The 20901-nt window shown below is 44.9% G+C and overlaps 1 protein-coding gene across 1 annotated transcript in view; it reads right to left on the bottom strand.

Annotated features, from left to right (window-relative positions):
- LOC135907117 (cytochrome P450 2B5-like) overlaps positions 1-20901 on the bottom strand; it is a 236301-nt gene that overhangs the window by 120248 nt on the left and 95152 nt on the right. Inside the window, exon 4 of the mRNA XM_070522102.1 lies at positions 13651-13757. Within this exon, the coding sequence (XP_070378203.1) occupies positions 13651-13757 (107 nt within the window). The remainder of the gene's footprint in view (positions 1-13650; positions 13758-20901) is intronic.

The raw sequence follows: 20901 nt of genomic DNA, 5'->3' as shown, positions 1-20901 counted from the left end.
GTTCTGGACGGGCTCCTATACCGCCGTAACTACCTCTCGGATGGGCGCAAATGGTTACTCGTGGTTCCTCGGCACCTACGTTCGGATATATGTGCAGCGTTTCATGATGACCCGCAATGCGCACTGTCAGGATTGGGGGCTCAATCCCATCGCTCGTGGTCCTTTCCCAAGATTGGAGTCCGGCATGAATTCGAAGGTAGCTCGCCCACGCCGTCGTCCAACTTATCCACGCTGAGGACGTTGATGAAGGGAAGAACTGTTTCTCATCGAGAACGAGGAATACGGGTTTATTTACAGGATTTAAATCAGTCTAACATGACAGCTTGAGAAAAAGAGTGTCAGTCCAACATGACTGCACGAGAGGAGTGTATCAGACCAACATGACTGCTCAAGAGAAGTGTATCGAGCATCCGCACAACAACAGTTTTTATACACTTGGTCTGCCGGCGATACAAGGCGGCGAATGTTCGTTTACTCATCGTCAACTTGCCGCCGCCCCGCAGAACAGTTTACGTACACAAAGGCACACACATTCCGATGCCCGACGCCGGCGTCGGAGGGGTGCCGTTCCGGGAAGTATCGGAGCCAAAGGTGGGTAGCTCGTTGTCTTGAGTCCCGGTCAGGGCGTGTGGGAAGCAACAAAAAACGGCTTTCCCGCGGCAGCTTGCTCATGCGTAGCAGATCAGGTCCGCGCTGGAGAGCTCCGGCACCATTGTTCACCCACCGAACTTGTTTTGTCACAACGGCGATGGGGCTGGTGGATGGAGGCGGTTTTCAGCACAAAGCCCGCTTCTTCGAACGCCTCCTAGCTGCAGCGATGGAGAGTGTGGGATGCGCGTCTTGTCCCCCAGTCGTAATTGGATGGCAATTTTGCCTTGCAGCTTGCCATTCTTAACAGCGCCTCCATGGCCCGAAAAATCTCGACTGTCTAGCGCCGACAACCGCTAGGCAGGAAGAGAACGGCTGGTGCTCAGGGGGGGATTCATGTCTTGGCTCGCAGCGACCACTTGTGTATTAATGTCACCGCCCCAAAACATCCAACAAGGACAGGCAACTGCAAAATGAACCCCACAACACGGCTCTGCGCCGAGATGACGTGCATTGGCTCTCACTTTAGACTCGCTAGGCTTCAAAAAGCAACAACAACATAAGTGTAGAAACAAAAAAATGCTGCATTTCGCTATGCCAATTTCTGAAGCAAATTCCTGCTGACAAATTTAGCAATCATGGAGGGAATTCTGCTAAATGAGAGGGGATCTTCTTCTCTTAATAAAGTTAACACTAGTAACCCGAAAATTGTGCCCTGAAAGAAAAGTAACGCTCAAAGCACAACGATAGCGGCGCGCATTGTCACCCGTCGCCACAATCTGATCTTCAGGTTAACGCGTCAATTCATGAGGCATAAATATACGCAAATTGCAGCGCAATCCCTGGCGCTCGCATTTTATGGTCACTTTACGCAAGCATTCGTTTGACGCGCGAATTCTGAGTAGTGAACATTTTTTCGGTATAAAATTTGGGACATCATCTGGAAATTTGGCATACATGCGGATGCATCTTCCACCAACCACAACACTGTAACAGTGCCTAGACGTACAAGAAAGGTCACCAGAAAAAGTTAAAAACCTTAAATATTACCTCTAACATGGTATAGTGTCCCCAAGACTAATTGGAGCACCAACATACCAAAAATATAAGAGCTGAACGCTGTTCCGATTATTGGGAGATAGAAAATATCGGTAGCATGTTACACTCACGTAACATATGTAGGCAAAAGCCTGCTGCACACGTGGTAATGCATTGAGCCATTAGATCGGAGGGGTCACACTTCTTGCAAGACATAACGAGCAGCTGTGTGAAGTAAACGTATTGGGCTGTAGATCAACCTCCTCAACGACAGATATGAGCAAATAACGCTCTACCTAAAGGCTTTTTTTCATGTTCTTTATTTCACTTTCATTCTGTCTTTTGACCTGCGCTAGCTTGACCAACGGATAGCAGCCACATCCAAGTTCTGCGTTATGAAGCGCTGCCTGCCAAGGCGTTTAGCCAGGAAGAGCCAGGAGTGAGCGCACGCTGAGAAGCGTGCGTGTGACTAGGTTTCCCATGGTTCGAGTTGCATGTTGAGAACTAGCCAAAATTAGCGAGACCCAACCGGCATGATAAGCTGGGCGGCAGAAGTTTCATTCCTACCCGAGCGGCCGTGGCGGAGCGTTAGCAGAGGACAGCCAGCTTCTTTTTGAAATGGTTCATTCTTATCGAAATTTCGACGCAGATTTTTGTGCACTTCCGCCTGTTTAAAACCGCGTTAATAAGTATGAAGAGCAACAGTAGGAAGAACTGGACAGATCCAAAAACGCTTCTTGATTTATGTCAGCTATCATTTAATAGCAGCCGTTCATGTAAATCTTGCATATGACGGCACATGCAGCAAACCGGCGGCTTCGAACCCGCTGAGGAGACGACCTCCTATGAAAAGTGAGCTTTTGAGAAATATGTGACTTCGTGCTTGTGAGGTCGAAGCGCCTTGCACGAATGCAGAATTTGGCTTGGGTGTTCACAGCAGCGTGTTCTATCCGCCGACCACCAAGACCGATGGATCTTTCAGGACCCCTTCAACACTTCTGCCGGTGTGCATTGCGCTGTGCGACACAATGACAATGCCTATCTTCTCGCACACTATAACAACGGCGCACAACAACGCATCAATAAAACACGTATCGCTGTATGGTATGTGAATTACATAGAGAAACGCACGTGGTGTACGCAAGTAACGCTTAACGTCAACTCACCGCACTTACACACACTTATACTTAACACTTAACACTTAACAACTTACACGTTCGTCGTAAACAAAACTGTCGATTATCGTCAATCAACGCAAACACCACAGAAAGCTTCGATTACATCGATACCTGCAGCACGTGGTATTTGCATATTCTTTTAAGACTTCTTGGCTATGTTGGTTGCATTTTCAATATTTACCGCCGTGCACCCGGTCATGAACAGGGTGCGCGTTAACAAAGTTACAGCAAAGTAACTTGGCAGCAAAGCAAAGTTGCACAGAGCGCAGAGTTCTGAAGAAAGGAAACGCATGCAGGGTGCATGACAGTTATTGTTTCACGAAAAGAATACCCGGAAGACTGAATAATTTTTACAGTTCATATATATTTGATTTTGCACTGGCTATAGGAGCTCAGCGAACGCAGAAAGCCGCAAAGCACGTGCTTTGCGGCTAGATTTAACTGGTAGAATATTTTGAATATTCCCTTATTCAAGAAATGCAACAGACATTCGCCAGAGGAAAACCCGTTCATCTCAATAACGTGCATTTTCTTGAAAATGCTACAGCATATAATTGCCTCTCACATTTACAACCATGGTTGTTCAAACAACCTTTTTTCTCGCTGGTCAGCACGGGTTCAGTGAAGGTTTGTCATGTGAGACACAGATTTTCGAATTCATAACTTACTTGCATATTAAAATAGAACTTATAATGTACATATTGATAGTATCCTCTTCCACTTTTCCAAAGCGTTATTTCACGTATATAACTCATTATCGCCTGAGTTCAGTGTTAACCACACTAAGATAGGTTAAGCTCACTGACTCGAACTTGGCCCCGCAACCTTCTTTCCAATAGCCTGCAGCCTACAATCGTAAAGAATCACTCTCCGCCCTTCTCAATATCACGTTCAGCGTACCACAACATAGCGTACTCGGGCCACTAATATTTTTAATATACAATAATAATCTTTCCAATGAGTTAGCATTGCGAGTGCAAATTTTCGCAGACGACTGCGTTGATTTATTTATTGATTTATTTATTATTACCCTCAGGGCCACAGGCATTAAAGAGGGGAGTGGGCTACAGCAAATGGTAAAAAAAGAAATATAAGCATTTATGATGTTTACTTACAATGGCTTTTGATTATACAGTTTTATTCAGGGTTTACAGCGTCATGATAAATTGGTCGCACACTAATCTAGTAAAGTGATAAATACAAATTCACTTACGTTACAACCGTACAGTAAACATGCATCGATTACGCAATGTTAGCTAAAGCTGCTAGAAATATTTGCTTATCGTAAATGGATGCGACTTCTCCAGGAAGACATTGCCATTCCGTGGATGACTGAAGAAAAGATGACTGCAAGAATGTTTTAGTGTGGCATGATTCAAGACCAATTTTATAACGATGCTCGATTCGACGCGATACATATTTTGGCCGAAAAAATTAAATCGTTGAGAAGTGTAGAACGATGGTATCATTTGTGAAAAAGACCTAAACGTGCGATTTTACGACGCTTTGGCTTTCATGACAGACACACTTGCAGTTCTGTTGTAATCACGTGAGATGAAACGAACTGAATTATTTTGGACGAGTTCTAATGAAAAAGTTATTTTTTCAATGGCAGGATCCCGAACAGCGCATGCATATCCAAGTTTCGAACGTGTAAGGACGCATTTTTAGGGATGTAACGGTGGTTGAAAAGTTGCGGCGTAGGTAGCCGAGTACGCGGATACCTTGTGGATTATGCAGTCGGTATATATGAATATTCCCAGATAAGTTAGCAGAGATGTACACACCTTGCTACTTATAAGAGTGAACTGATTCCAAGGCAACATTTTTATGTAGTATGTATGCGTGCTGTTAATTAGCGGGATATACGCTTCACTTTACATTTGTCAACGTTTGGTTTAATTAGCCAATGTTTGCATTAGTTAGCTACACTAATTAAATCAGACAGGAGGTGGTTAGGATCCTCTGCATTAGTTATTTCACGAAATATGACACAATCATCAGCAAATGAGTCAATGTTAGATGATAGTGACGAAGGGAGGTCTTTAATATAGATGGGAAACAAAAGAGACCCGTGCACCGACCCTAGTGGTACACAAGAAGTTACGGCTCGAAATATGGAGTTATTACCGCACTATAACCAGCCCCGACAACAACCTCATTCTTCCAAACTGCCTTCAGCCTATTTTAGAATGACAGAACACTTGGTGAACGCCTCTGAGCTCATCAAAATGGAAAACGATGTCTTTCACACGTAAACACTCAATCTTTAGTTTCCCTTATCACATGAATAATAACTTGATCTTACCGGCAATTTCATAGAAGTACTTAGGCATTAATCTCTACCAAGCCTTTCCTACACCCCTCACGTTGCCACGATATGTACTAATATCCAAAATGAATTATGGTACTTACGCCAAAAGATATGCAATTCGCCTTCCTAGAATCGCAAGCAAGTTTATCGGTCGTTTCTTCGCCCGCAGCTAGGATTTGCCCCTCAAATTTGGTCACGTTATCGTACCTAACAAATGACATTGTTAAAGTCAGTTAAAAGGAGGTCCGCTTGACCTATGTCAGGTAAATATAAATATAATTGAAGCAGGTCAGAAGTAAAACTTGATATTCAACTCCCGCCCTTAAAGGGCCCTTCACCAGGCCTGGCCATCATGAGCTGATAAGCGCCGTGCGTACGATGCGGGCTAACGATCGTGCCTGCTAATTATTACATCGCTACGCGCCGCGGAAAGATGTCAAAGCGAACGACGCTTCGCCACCTCCTAGCGGGCGCAGCGCTCCAATCCGTACACGTGACAGTGCGCCTACGTACATCTGTATTTGCTGAGACGTCGCTTTAGTGACTTCGAGAACTATTGAAAGCGACATCTGTTATTTGTTTAATGTGTTGCATGGATAGAGGAATTAGGATATAGAGAAATAATAGGACACACAAACCGAATGCCTGCGTGCACTTGTTTTACGTTGAACTGTAGCAAGAGAGATGTACTTCCGTTTCGTCTGCTTGTTCCCGCGTCGTGCTGTCGCGCCCGCTGACACTATGCCACCGGCTGCCGTGTTCCAGCGCGCGATCATGCTATGTGATCCACTTGTGTCTTCCTTAGTGTTTGTGTAGCACTAACTTGTACCGCTAGGGAGGTGTTCTCGTGCACAGCGCGCAAAATCGTGCGCTGCGCGAAACAAGAAAGACAGCTCGCATGGAAAGCGATCAGCGGAAGAGCGCCGCGCAGTAAAAAAGCGATAAAAGAAGAAGAAGGCGGCGCCGGTGACGTATGCGTCATGCGATCCTCGGGGTCCGGTGTGGGAGAACCCAGGAAAAGAATTTCGCTCGCGGAGGCTAGACGGGGCGAGTGGAGAGAGTGTCTCGCTTGGCAGTTGCACTCACCTTTTGAAATCATAGGTTTGCGGCATTGAAACATTTCTATGTCTGCTAATAATGAACCGATTTGAAACATTCTTGCATCTGAACGCTCCTTAGAGGAAACGTAACAACTTGCAGCGTATAACCGAGATTTGGTATGGGGGCTGATGAGGGGTCCTTTAATAGAAAACCTTACCTTGCGCCTGACGGGGTGACATACGCAGCTCTTGGAAACCTCGGTCACACAGCCCGGCATGCGCTTCTAGACGTGTACAATAATTCATGGCGTGAAGGAGAAGTTCCAGCTGCATGGAAGTCCAGCCGCCTTGTGCCTTTGCTCAAGCCAGGTAAATCACCCCTAGACGTGGCGTCTTATCGTCCCATTGCTCTGGCCAGTTGTCTAGGAAAGGTGATGGAGAGGATGGTGCTGACGCGTCTAGAGTGGTATCTAGAACATTACAAGTTATATCCTGACGCTATGGCAGGCTTTCGACGCGGACGCTCTTCTATAGACAACGTCATAGATCTTGTCTCGTCTGTTCAGCACGAAAAAAGCCTCAGGAGACTGTCAGCGGCGATGTTCCTGGATGTTAAAGGCGCATATGACAAGGTAACCCATCAAGCAATCCTGGACGCCTTGGGTGATGTCGGCCTAGGCGGCCTTGTTTTTCGGTGGATATCCAGCTTCTTGAAGGACAGGTAATTCTTTGTGCAAACAGAGGATGGTGCGTCATCAAAACGCAACACCTACCGCGGCGTACCACAAGGCGGAGTCTTAAGCCCCACTCTATTTAACCTGGTGCTCATCGACCTGGTTCATACCCTTCCGCAATCCGTCCATGTGTCGATCTATGCAGACGTTATATGCATTTGGTCATCAGGAGCGACGCGTCCTCAGGTGCGCGCCAGACTTCAAAAAGCGGCCACACTAACATCAGGTTATCATCGAGCACGAGGTCTGGAGCTGTCCTGCGAGAAGTGCTCTATAGTCGCTTTCACGCGTAAAGCAATGAAACCATACGTTATCAGAATTAATGGACAGCCAATTGCCTACGGGAAGACGCACCGCTTTCTAGGAGTGATGAGAGACCGAGACCTTTCCTGGAGTCCTCATATCTCCTACCTAAAAAGGAAATTAGTCATGATAACCCACGTGCTCAGATTTCTTGCGGGAAAGCCATGGGGTGCGTCTGTGAGTGCGATGCTCCAACTCTATAACACACTGTTCCTCGGTCTCCTGCGCTATAGCTTACCTGTACTGGGTGGGACCGGCAAGACCAACCTCCGGGCCCTACAATCTGTACAAGCTCAAGCTCTGCGAATTCGCCTTGGTCTTCCCAGATGTGCGTCCACGGCAGCAACAATAGCCATCGCACATGACCACCCCATCAACACGTATCTTCAAGTCGACACTTTAAGGATGCATATCAGGCACTTCGCCCGACTTCCATCGCATCATCTCGCCTCCCTTCCTGCCACTCGACCTCGTTCAGCGTTTAGCAAGATTATTGCCGACAACCATGGAACTTTACCGTCAAACTTCACGCCTGCAGCACGACCATCTCAACCGCTGTGGTGCCTCCATCCACTCCAGGCTCTTCTTGTTATTCCCGGTATCAAAAGGAAAACAGAGATGTCAACTTTCGCCCTCAAACAAAGCGTGCTTTCAGTGCTGCATGAACAGCACAGAGGACGCATCCACGTTTACACAGACGGTTCTGTATCCTCTAATAGTTCAGCTGGAGCAGTGGTGATTCCCACAGAGTGCGTCACCCTCAAGTTCAAGACATCTCACATTACATCATCGACGGCTGCAGAACCCGCAGCTATCCGTGCTGCTCTGGGGTTTATTGTTCAGAAATCATCACATTCATGGTCCATCTTATGTGACTCAAAGGCAGCTCTTCAGTGTCTGATGTCCCCTTTCAACCATGGATCAAATAAGCAACTAGTCGCAGACATCCGACTACTCCACCATCACGCAATCAACCAGGGACACAACATCATTTACCAGTGGATACCGGGTCACTGTGGAATTTCAGGAAATGACAGTGCGGATGACGCTGCCCGGTCGGCTCATGATGGCGCCCAGATTATACCCATACCGCTGTCAAGAACAGATGCAGCCACAAGTCTTCGCTCCCTCGCCCGCGAGCTTACACAGAATCTGTGGAACACCAGTGAATTCACGAGCGCACGTCTCCAAAAATTGGATCCACGTCTGCAACTCCGCCTACCACCAGGGTTGCCACGAGCGGAAGCAACACTTCTGTGCCGCCTGTGGCTCGGCGTGGCATTCACGAACTCATATTCATTCCGCATTGGAATGGCCGACAGCCCTACTTGTGACACCTGCGGCTGCGAGGAGACGATTGAACACCTCCTTTGTGACTGTCCCCGTTACGCAGTGCGAAGAACAGTGCTTGTGACCGCTCTCGCAAAATTGGACAGTCGCCCTATTACAGAGGAAAAAGCTCTAGGACATTGGTCCAGACGGGCTTCGGCACTCAAGCCTTTAAGGGCTTTGTTGAAGTTTTTAAGGATATGCGCATTGTGCGACCGCCGTTGAACGTTGTAGAGCGTAGTTTCACGTTACTGTGTGAATTTTCTTTTTTTTCTTTCTTTTCTTTTCCTCTTCTTCTTCTTTCTCCTTTTATTCCATTTACCCCTTTCCCCAGCACAGGGTATCCAGCCGGTACTTACACTGGCTAACCTCGCTGTCTTTCCTCTTCTTCGTCTCCTCCTCCTCTCTTAGCTCGGCCCCAACTCCCATGCCGTCTGTTCAAATGCATGTAAAACGCAGAAACGCTTTTATGAGAGAACCAACGGGCCAACTTTTACTATATTTATTGCATCTGAGAGAGCAAGGTAAATGCTACTGACTGCTGACAGCAGAATTTCGATTACTTGCGTGAACGTTTTGTATGAAGTTTTGAAAAATTGCTTGGTTTGAAGAAAATAGAAGCACGAACTTTACAAATTCCGAGCTCTGCACTTAGGAGAGATACCGCAATTCTGTAAACTCTAGATTTGAGCATCCTAAAGGAAAAATTCGATATGTCAATTTATATTTTACGTGAATTTTACATTGTTTGCAAGGGTTTTCCAAAACTTAATTCAGCACAATATGTTGGCGGGCTAGTTGGTGCGAATCCATGAATACTTTGTTTAGCGCAAAACAACAGACACAAGAAAGACGACCACGACAAGGCGCTACTCTCAACTGACATTATTTTATTTCGTCACTCCTTTATAGATCAGCTGAAATTAGAGGAACATGCGCAGTGAGCCCCAAGCGGTGGAGCCACCAACATCCGATCCCAAGAGCGCACTCATGCGACAGAATCCAAAAAACCAAATTCAGCGCTGTACAAGGTTAATGAAGGCACACTAATGCACTGCGACCCCTATGACTGACTGAAGAATGCTTCCGGTAACTCTCGGGCGCTGATGTCACGGCTCTTTTTCAAATTGTGGTATCACGAAACATGGGTTTGCACATGCATATTTTACAATGCTGAGCCAAATGGGAACCTGTGCCTGTTGGTATGGATCGCTCATGTTCTCTAAGGCGCTCATTAACACAACGGCCTGATCCCCTACATACACTTTGCCACATGACCAGGGAATCTTATGAACCACACCGACGCTGCAATCTACAAACTTCGCGTGGTTCTTTTCACAATCTGGTTTTTTACTTGTTTTACAAATACGGCTGCCCAACATTGACACTGAAAAGATTTTGCGCCAAAAAACAACAAACACAAGAAAGACGACGACACCACGTATGTCGTCGTCTTTCGTGTGTGTGCTGTTTTTTGGCGCAAAATCTTTTCAGTATGCAAGATCACCAACTAGCTCAGCAGTTAACTCTTCTGAACAACATTGACAGTTTCTGAGGAGCGGTAAACACTACCGGAATTTGGTATCTAGTGGCGACATTCTTTAGATTGTGAGCCACTCTGTGGCAATACGGCACAACTTCAGGCCTCTTCTTTTGTGTGGTGCAGTTACTTTTGTGCCGCTTCCCTTTCAGTTTCTGAAGCAATACCTCCGAGACTGACGTCACCACCACACTTGGGTAACCAGCAGCCTGCAGCCTATTTAACTGTGCAATGAAACTCAGGTTCATCACACTGCGAAACTGCTTAGTGTTGACGTCAAAGATCTTCACTATTCAATACCGCATGATGAGCTATTTCGCATTGTGATGTCGTGCATCAAAGAAAGTGATGAGGTAGATTTGCGCCATGCGACCGGGTTGTCCTCGGAATGTTTCATGTCCCTTCTTGAATTTTATTGAAGTGCAACTTTTATCCGGTTCGAAAATAACCTTTTTTATCCAGAAAATGGTGTGTGTGTTGGTTCATGTGTGGCGCCCGCTCTTCGTAATATTTTTTTTTATTGTTTGTCGAACGTGCTGTGCTCTTAAGAGTGCCTTGAACAATGACTCGGTTCAAATTTTTAGATATGTTGATGATTTTCTTGTGATAAAACAGACTCACAACGAATGCTCCGTTGCGGAAGCTGACATTTTACCTCTGTTCAATGACAATGGCAAAGGTTTAACTATCATACATGAGCTATCTAGGAACGGTAAACTCCAGGCCACGCCTTTTGGATGTACTCGCCACGTGCACGTTAGGAACTTTTACCTTACGCGTCTGCGCACTCAAAGACTGTGAAACGCGCCATTGCTTTGATATGTCTAGAATATTCGTTAATGAAATCTTGTCATCACTCTGCGAACTTGAGTTTCATTGCACACCTAAATAGGCTGCAGGCTGCTGGTTACAAAAGTGTGGTGGTGACGTCAGTCTCGGAGTTTTGCTTCAAAAAGTGAAAGGGAAGCGGCACGAAAGTAACTGCATCACACAAAAGAAGAGGCCTGAAGTTGTGCGGTATTGCCACAGAGTGGCTCACTATCTAAAGAATGTCGCCACTAGATACCGAATTCCGGTTGTGTTTTCCGCTCCTCAGAAACTGTCAATGTTGTGGAGCCGTATTTGTAAAACAAGTAAAAAAGCATATTGTGAAAAGAACCACGCGAAGTTTGTAGATTGCAGCGTCGGTGTGGTTTATAACATTCCCTTGTTATGTGGCAAAGTGTATGTAGGGCAGTCAGGCCGTTGTGTTAACGAGCGCCTTAGAGAACATGAGCGATCCATACCAACAGGCACAGGTTCCCATTTGGCTCAGCATTGTAATATATGCAAGTGGAAACGCATGTTCCGTGATACCACGATTTTGAAAAAGAGCCGTGACACCAGCGCCTGAGAGTTATCGGAAGCATTCTTAATTCAGTCATTGGGGTCACAGTGCATTAGTGTGCCTTCATTAACCTTGTACAGCGCTGAATTTGTTCTTTTTTTTTCGCATGAGTGCGCTCTTGGGGTCGTATGTTAGTGGCTCCACCGCTTGGTGCTCACTGCGCATGTTCCTCTAGTTTCAGCTGTTCTATAAAGGAGGGACGCATTACAATGATGTCAGTTGAGAGTACCGCCTTGGCATGGGGTCGTCTTGTGTCTGTTGTTTTGCGCTAAACAAAGTATTGTTGTTTTGCAAAAGTTCTAACTAAAAGTTAGTGTTCTATTTGAAAGCTATCTATAACACATAAATTTTGGCCGCGTTATATATACTATCAGGTACCATTTACCAAAGTGCGATATCGTTTTTTATTGCTGAGTTAGAGAGTTATAAATATGATACTTTTGTTTTTTCAATATTTGCGAAATTTGTCAATTTGTACTGAAGCATTCTCGACCTAAATCGAGAATTCGCAACTGACAGCCACTAGATTCTCATATTTTTTTTATATATATGCACCAAACCTAATCAAATTTGGTGTAGTGGTTGCCGAGAAAAACGATTTCTCCCTCCTCATGTATTTAGATAGGACCTCCCGAACAAACGCGTCTTATTAAGTACTCGTCGTAAACTTCAACTCTTGTCGTTACTTCGCAAGCACGTTCACGCGGCTAGAGCATCTTTTTTACGACTTGAAGCCGCACCTTGCACAGCATGCAGATTACATAATCACCTCAGCTTCACGCGCATCTACGCGAACACTGACGCATTCGACTGGTCGGCGCTAGCTCGTGCCATCCGTCTATGGAATGCTCTTCCTGATTTATTCGTCTCTAAACCAAATCCTGATAAATTCCGCCCCCTCATCAGTTCAAGTTCCACTGCGTGACTCAAACAAGAATTATATGTCCTTCTTTTTTCCAGCTTTATGCATTCTATACCCTCTCCTGCTTAATTTTAGGAGTTCACTCTTTTGCTTATGATTCTTCTATTTTTAGCCGACGATATTGTAGTGACTGTTTTTGTACATTGCTATTTCCTTCGCTGAATCAGCTGGATCTTTTCGTCTTTTTCTCTAATATGTATGCTACCGCTTCCTACTATATTTGAACAATGATCTGCGTGTGCAAAATATCTCTGTACATTTTACTCGAAATATTGTGTGTGTGGAATATCTTTTGTTATATACTCATTTAGTCGATGGTTTGACCACCTTACCTAATGCTTCTTACGCGGCCTCTAAGGAAATCTTAAATAAATAAATAATAAAATTAATTTCGTAAGACTAAAAAATTTTGATGGCTGCTTAGGTAGAATGTGGTGCAGCTATTTTTATGGTACATTTGGAGGCAATAACATTTTTCGCGTCTACATTGAAAATGTTCACGGATCGCAAGTAACTACGATGACATTTCACCATCCTGAAATTTCAATGCTCAGTCAGGCACCTTCCCAACTAAGCACGAAAAGCAAAAAAAAAGTCATTTCCAATATTATATGAGACAATAACGTCCATTGACGAAGTAGATGACGAGGATTAAATGATGTCATGACGCGGCAATAACCGGAACGGCACGTCGTGGCAAGTGCTTGATGGGCAAGACATGCCCAGCATGAGCAGTGACTGGCCGTGACATGCAATTCCACATGTCGGTTCGTTATCGTCACTGGGTCATCTCGTCTTAGATGCTAGGGGTGCCTGCCGTCTTTTTGCAATTTGAGCGTGCTCGTTTTAGGCTTTTCTCTGGATTGAGCCGTGAAATTAATTGAAGAATAACTTGTTTTATTGTCGGGATTCTTAGGGAAATTGGGAAAAATTACAATTCGACTGCCTCCAAATATACCGTGTAATATTCTGTGCCGAAGGTTCTATAATGGACAGGTATTTAACGAATCCATCTTATTTATTATGCTGAGGTTTACGTGATCTTCGCAATGCATGTCAATTCCGCCAAGGATTTTCCCGCAAGACCACCACGTTCACTATGCTCGTAGACATTTTATTTTCAAACAAATGTGCTGCATAAAAAGAACCCTGTGCGTGGAAAGTAGTAAGCCTTGGTTGTGCGGTTCTTTTATGGATTACTATGATTTCCAGCATACCGTGTGGGCTGCGCAAATGAAGAAGTTGAAAAACGGAAGAGTAAATAACAGCAGGCTTGCCTGTATATGGGAATGCATTGATTCCTTTCCAAAACCAAGGTCGGCCAATATCCTGGTGCACACTCGTCTGTTCTCGTGCCAGTGATCGCCACTTATACTCCCGAAGCCTGCGTGCATTGCAAAGCCACCATTATCATATCAGGGCAGCTGATTGGGGAAGTTGTTGATCCATAATCGTTAGCGTGCAGCGCAAAGGTTAAACGTGGACGACAATATTGACAAGTGGCATTACCTACCAAGCGAAGTTTTATTATCAATGTATACCATTTATACAAGGGAGTAAAATAGCTATCTGAAGAACATCAACTACTGAATAGGAGGACTGACTGTTGGGCTACTTCATCTTGCGTCATATTTATGGTGTTATAGCAAAAATTAATACATGGTAGCAAAACAACAACGTGGATAAAGACGGGTGCTAGCAGCAACTGTTTTTGCACCAGCCGCCCACTGGTATTCGTACACATTGTAGCGCATGTGCGCCGTCGCATCAACGCACGAGCAGCACCGCGACACAACGCTTCCGCGTGTCAAAGAGCGGCTTGCTTGAATTCACACGAATGCCAGCCGATGGAGCCTTCTCTAATACAAATAGAGACAATATTTTTATAAAGAATGGCCTCCAAAGCCAAGCGAGACGTGCAACAATTGCTGCTGCTTAGGATTTTTGTCACACAGCTTTCCGTCTAGCTAATGTCCATTTTCTCACATGGCCTTGAGATAGAGCAAATGACACCCGTCGTGCAATTTTAAAAAAGAAAACTCATGCCTCGTTCGGAATCCAAGTTGGGGGCAGATCTGAAGACCGACTTCTTTTTCAGCTTAGCAGCGGCCAAGAAAACCTAGGAACCCCCACGTCCCCCGCAACTTCGTGTGTATATATGGCACAAATCGGTGTCGGAATGTATGCGTCGACAATCTAGTATCACAAAAATTGAAAGTCAAATAAGGCGTCCCTCAAGGATCTATCTTAGGACCCCTCATATTTCTCGTAATATAAATGACCTAACGTCAATACCAAACTCCCTTCAAATAATAATGTATGCTCACGACCCTAATATCTTCTTCACTGGCACTACAAAAGAGGTAATAGAATCATCAGCTAACAGTTACCTCTTACACCTCTCCAGGTGTCTTAAAAGCAACCGGCTGAGTTTAAACACATGCAAAACCAAATACATAATTTTTAAGCCAGCAAATAAAAGAGACCCCTACTGTGTTCATCTGAACTTTGAGGACACGTTACTGGAACATGTTACACAGCAAAAGTTCTTGGGCGTATGGTTTACATATGACCTTACATGGAATACTCACGTTAACAAATTAAAAAGTGAGCTATCTCGAGTTACTGGCTCCATGTATATATACACAATATCCTACCCACCTGGTTCAAACAAACATTATACTACTCACTTTTCTATTCAAAACTCAGTTACGGCATTTTAGTCTGGAGAACTACGACAGCTTCAAACTACAACAAAACAATCATTGTACAAAAGAAAATATTGAGAATGTGTGAAAACTAGGTGGGTGACAAACAAGTACTCCGAACAAAACCGCTCTTCATTAAATATAGCATGCTTAAAGCAGATCAAGTTTATTACTTCAAACTACTTCAGTGCATATATAAAAATAGGCTGCACACAATACCTGTCGACAGTTGCACCTCATACCCAATACGTAGACCACACCAACTAAAGCTAGCCACAAAAACTAGTTACGGAAGGCAAACATTCAATTATCAAACGATTAATATATTAAACAGGGATCACTTTAACGTACAATACACACAATCCTTCCACAAATTCAAAAATGACTGTAATAACTTATTAGTGGGCAGTGACATTGCATTTTCATTTTGAGTAACTTGTGGTCATCCCTGATAACACATGTAACCTTAGTTATGTTACAGATTTTTCTCAGCGTTTGTAAATTATATTAGCCTTTGTTTCGGCATTCACATTGTGCATCAGCCTAAACCTTCGTTCTTTTCTGAAATGTCTCAATGTACTGATCTATTTACTCTATAGGCTACTTATTTTCGGGCCAGTGATTCTATGGTTTTCTTTTCTTTGTTGACTTCTGATATAAGCCAATTTTATTGTTATATAATATTTATTGCTTATGTATCTTCTGCTTTTTCGAAATCTATCACGTTGAAGCAAAAGTAATGCTTTGGAGACATGCGTTCTGAATAACTGAATTTTTCGTTGCTGTGAGCTGTGCGTTAAAAATACGTTTGGCAAATATGTATGTGAATAGTATGTCATGCTGCCTGGAACTGTAGGAGCGCAGAGGCTCTGTTAGGCATTTTTGCCTTTACCTCTGCCCCCTACAAGGAGAGAATGCGTGAAACAAGCAATAAAACAAACAAACAAATTCTGGTCGCCCCTTCAAGCGCCCGGGCTGTACCCTATCTCTTACATTTCTAGGTTTTCCTCTGCAAGAGAAACTCGTTAACATCAAAAATGGCCGTAGTTGGGAATCCCATTGCCGAAACGCGGCTTACTTGGAAATCAAACCTATCCTGCGCGAGATGTGAGCGGGCACGACTTGAGGAGGGCAGAAATGACATATTGCCAGATATAGCCATTTTCACTATCTTAGAGCAGCTGCAATGAAATGGCTGATGCCCTTGCTTCGCACGTGATAAGTACGCCCAACATACGTGGTCAGCTCTGAACTTCACTCTAAAGTTCAGAAATCGCAACGCGTCCGCGTCAGGAATATCTTGGATGATAGCCATCCCTTGCCAGAGTTGGCTGAAAGCATTTAAAATTGAAGCAGGGGAATTAAGGGCACTGCGACAAACTAAAAATTTGTCAACATATCGTAAAACCAATTATTGCCCTCAATTACTGACACAGCAATGACCGTCGTTGGATGACTGATGAGTGACTAGCAAAAAATGTAAAAAATGTAAAGCAATGTAAAAGCAATGTAAAGTTGTATGAACAGCGGAGGCCGTACGTGAGGCTTCCCAATCCCAAACACTGAACCTGTTTGTCTGAAAGGCAACGGATTGCTCGCTAACGCATGCACTTTGCTCGGGTGACATTCTTGTCGTCTGAAATATGAAACTGATACGATCATCCCGGTGCTTGTGAATAACTGAGGTTCTTTCAGACCATGCAGTACATCTACACGTGCCAGCACGATGCGCCAAAAACATTCTTTGCCGTTCCGCCCATTGCGCACTTGTTCACACAAACGCTCATCAAGGCATCTGCCAGTCTGCCCTCCGTAAGACGCTCCGCACGAAAGAGGAATTCTGCACATGACCTTCTTCGAACCGCTAGCATACTAGTCATTTGACTGAACCTACAGAAGCCTTTAGGCTCTTAGTCAAAGCGCTTCTTCATTCAAAGTTTCGAGAGCGAGTTGTGGGACTCAAAAGTCGCAGTTTCGCCCGAAAGTCGAAGCATCGATTGTGATAGCAAGTTAGCAGACAGCTATACGAAATAAGGATAGTAGTCCGATCGGTTGTATAAGGTCGTAAACATTCGCTTACTAACTAAATTAACAAGACATATGTCACGCATGCACAGGCAAACAAAAACACAGCTCACTCGATTAGCGCGATCCCTCGCCATTAAAACGCTGTCGTGAGGAAGAGCCGCAGCAGCAATGAGTGAATTTACCTTCACGCTGCCTCTCTTTTCAACGCGAATTGAGCGACGAGAACACAGCCCACACGAAGCTACCAGCCCACGGGGTACCCAAACTTGGTACTCATTGCAGGTCGCTTTCAAGGCAGGGCCCGCGCGGCCATGGTCAGTCGCGCCATAGCAGCCGCCGCCGGAGCCCACCCCTAACCGAGGGCATTAATTGTGAGACGGGTTCTGCCGTATTTTTGTTGCTGACATGGTTCAACAGCAAAAAAAAACACCAGTGAAGGGCACACACTGGGGTCTAAACAAAAAAAAAGAAAATTAAGGTTAAAGTAAATCCCTGCTTACAAAACAACAAGAACTGCTTCCAAAGCAAGCCTAATTGCAGGTCTGTTTTCATGAGCCACCGCTACAGCACGGCGGCCCTAGCCAACAGTTCAAATATCAGGCGATACGGTAAGCAGTTTGGAAACCAGGGGCGCTATAACGTAAAACTATTCCAAACTTTTCTATTCCAATCCTGCAATCAGCCCTCCACGATTGCTCAAAAGCTTTTTTGAACCAATCCTACTTCACCTGTCTGTCACGCGACGTCACGAAAACCGTGATAGCTCGCCATCTGACAGCACGTGTACACACTAATTATGCATGATTGGACTGAACAACAGAAAAACCGTTATTTCTGATTCAAGACCTTTTTGCCATAAGCCCTCGGCTATTGGTCAAAAGTTTTCGGGCTGCACCTACTTCACCTGCCTGTCACGCGACTTTACAGAACCGCAACAGTTCACCGCGTCAAATTGACGTGTACGCGTTAAAGGTGCATTATTATGCCGAACAAAGCTGAACTCTCCTCTGAATAGGCGCAGGCTGCCCCGTTCCGAAATGAATGAAAGATGGCTGCCAGCGATCGCTCAGGCACTGGCTATACTCGCACCTTCCGGATAACATGGTTTTATTTGCGCAAAATAAAACTTTTTGCATGGCCGTGTAACGTTTTCGAGCAAATACGGCGCGTTTGCGACATCGTTCGGCCAACTATTCTTTGATGAGGATCCGTTTTAGCGTCATTCTTAGGCCTCCGTTGCCCGCCGCCCCGATTTTCACGCAAGCTAAGTAGAGGAAAGCGGACCAATCGCAGACGCCGGCACCACCCTGTTCATCCTGTTATCAATATTCAGTGCAGTGGCTTGGTCCATCGAATCCTTCTCCACTTTAGCGTGCTCCTCACCTCTTGTCAGCCAATTAGATAAGACAAGCCGCTCAGTGTAGACAATGTGATTCGTTTTTCAAGCCAACAAAAGTTACCTCCTATGAACAAGGTGAGCGTTTCATTGGTCTGTTCAGACAACCCTGCAAGTGACCGCCCCATGATTGCGTTGGCGGTTACGCAAATTTGACATCAGGAGATTGGAATAAAAACATATTGGAATAGTTTTACCTTATAGGGCCTCAGGGCCGCAAACTAACTCTGCATTAGGATCGCTTACTTGTAGATAACAATATTTACTTGTATAACAATAAAATTTCTACGCCTATACCAATTCAGATTTTGCTAACTACTCGTGGACGCGAGCATCAAGACCGTTTAAGGTTGCTTTGTTGAATGCATGAAGCCTTGTTCATTAAACTATTCAGTTGGACAATGTTCTTTTTTTGTATAGTTCTAGTGCGCTGGCAGTGTAGACATGAAAAGTCAATTGAACAGATCCGCTAATCTGGGAAATATATTGACTCGGAGCGCTGAGCCGGTTGGTTTGGAGACCAATAGCAGGAACGGCACAGCACTGGGACGGGGTGATGCTCGCCCCCGTAGAAAGCGGTGCGACCGAGCCCGGAGCCGTATCGGGACCTTCCTGCGGAAAGCCGCATATTCGTGCCTGGGCTTCGCGCCCAAGGTTCTGCTTCGGTGTTCGGAAAGCAGCCAACTCAGAACTGGCATGGACTTGGGGAATCCGACTGTCTAATCTAAGCACAGCATTGCAAGGGCCGTGGACGGTGTTCATGCGATGACTATGACTCTCTTGATCAGATGTCCAAGAGAGTGCTGGTTACTACGGCCGTTTACCCACGCCTATTCTAATTTCTTCACGTTTACATTCACAGCACTGACAGAAATCACATCGCGTCAGCATCGTCACTGAAACATGGCTTTCGTCGGATAATAATGAATCAGGAGTAGTTCCCCCGTCGCAAGCATGGCAGTCGTCGGCGAGGAGGGGTATTACTGAAGAAGTGAAATAGAACACAAACGCCTGGACAATATTCCTGAACGCGGAAGTACCCGTTGTAAGCTGGGTTTTAAATTTTTTCACAACCACTGGTCTTGTTTTCAGGCCCCAGGGAGGCCCCTGTCCTCTTTGCAGTTTTCATGTGAGCCTTTCATGTGAGTCAAGTCAAGCTATGGTGCATAGAACGGAAAGCTACTGGCACATCATCATCACTGAGTAGTGACAACGCACGTCTCCTTCAATACACTACATTTTTTCACGGCTTAAAACAAGTAAGGATGATTCCATCACGTGTCACTGACACAGCACTCTATTTTCTAATAAAAATTACTTTGATGAAGGAAGTGCTGATACTGCGTATGGAATTGTGGGCGAAGTGATAGTAAGCATAATCAAACACATGAACTGATCACAGCAACCACTTCACCGACCTTTTTTTTCACACGTCTGCGACAGACGATGAATCAATTCTTGATAACTTGCACTTATCTTTGGGAGACTTCTTCATCATCACCACAAATTATTACCTTTAAAAGCCCATTTCGGAGTATCACATAAAGGAGAACAAATACAGAAAAAGCCATTGCATCTATACAAATTTGGTCAAAAAAATGCATAACATGTACGATAAGATACATCAACTGAAAGAGTAAAATAAGAACAACTAAGGTTAGAGAATGAAAGCTAAGTACCAGTTGTATTTTTCATAAATTATATTTTCAATGTTCTAGAACACTTAACTCGAAGAATTCATTCCAATATTTATTTTCAGCAAGCATAAATGGCTGGGTAATGCTTAGAGTCTTTATACCGCAATACCGACACAACAGTACCTCCCGCACCCACTTCTCAAGGCCAGGGCCCACTAGAGCCTTTTTGGTGACCCCAACAGGTTCGCAGGACCGATATATCGCGCACCACTGATCGCCAAATATTGCGCTACAATTGTGGAGAACCAGGCCACATTTCCCGTTTCTGTCCTCATCGTCAAGCTGGCTACCAGAAACATTAACCTGACTTTAAGCGCCATCAGCTTGATGAAAACCATGGATCCTTTGACGACGGCATTTTAGGACGGCAAGTGAGCTACGCTAGTGTATGATCACGGTCGCCGTCTCCAACACGTTTTTTTCGTCGACGAAGCGTCGCAGTTTCGCTGACATGGGGTCTCCCAGCCCACGGCGGGGAAACTGAAATCAGTGACACCCGGAGGGAAGGTTTCACGTAATCGAATTGCCAAAAATCCCCAAGTATTGCCAAGAACGCAGTAGATCGACGACCTATCAGAGCCGAACGCTGACAAAATTGTGAGTGCCGGCCTCCTTGTAATCATTGATGGGCGCGAAGTAATGGCCTTAGCTGGCACTAGTGCTTAAATTTCAATAATGAGTGAGCCGAACTATAATGAG

Source organism: Dermacentor albipictus, chromosome 7 (genome assembly GCF_038994185.2).
Source record: "Dermacentor albipictus isolate Rhodes 1998 colony chromosome 7, USDA_Dalb.pri_finalv2, whole genome shotgun sequence".
NCBI lineage: Eukaryota > Metazoa > Arthropoda > Arachnida > Ixodida > Ixodidae > Dermacentor > Dermacentor albipictus.
The sequence above is the reverse complement of the archived record's forward strand: the minus strand, read 5'-3'. Positions and strand labels throughout refer to the sequence as shown.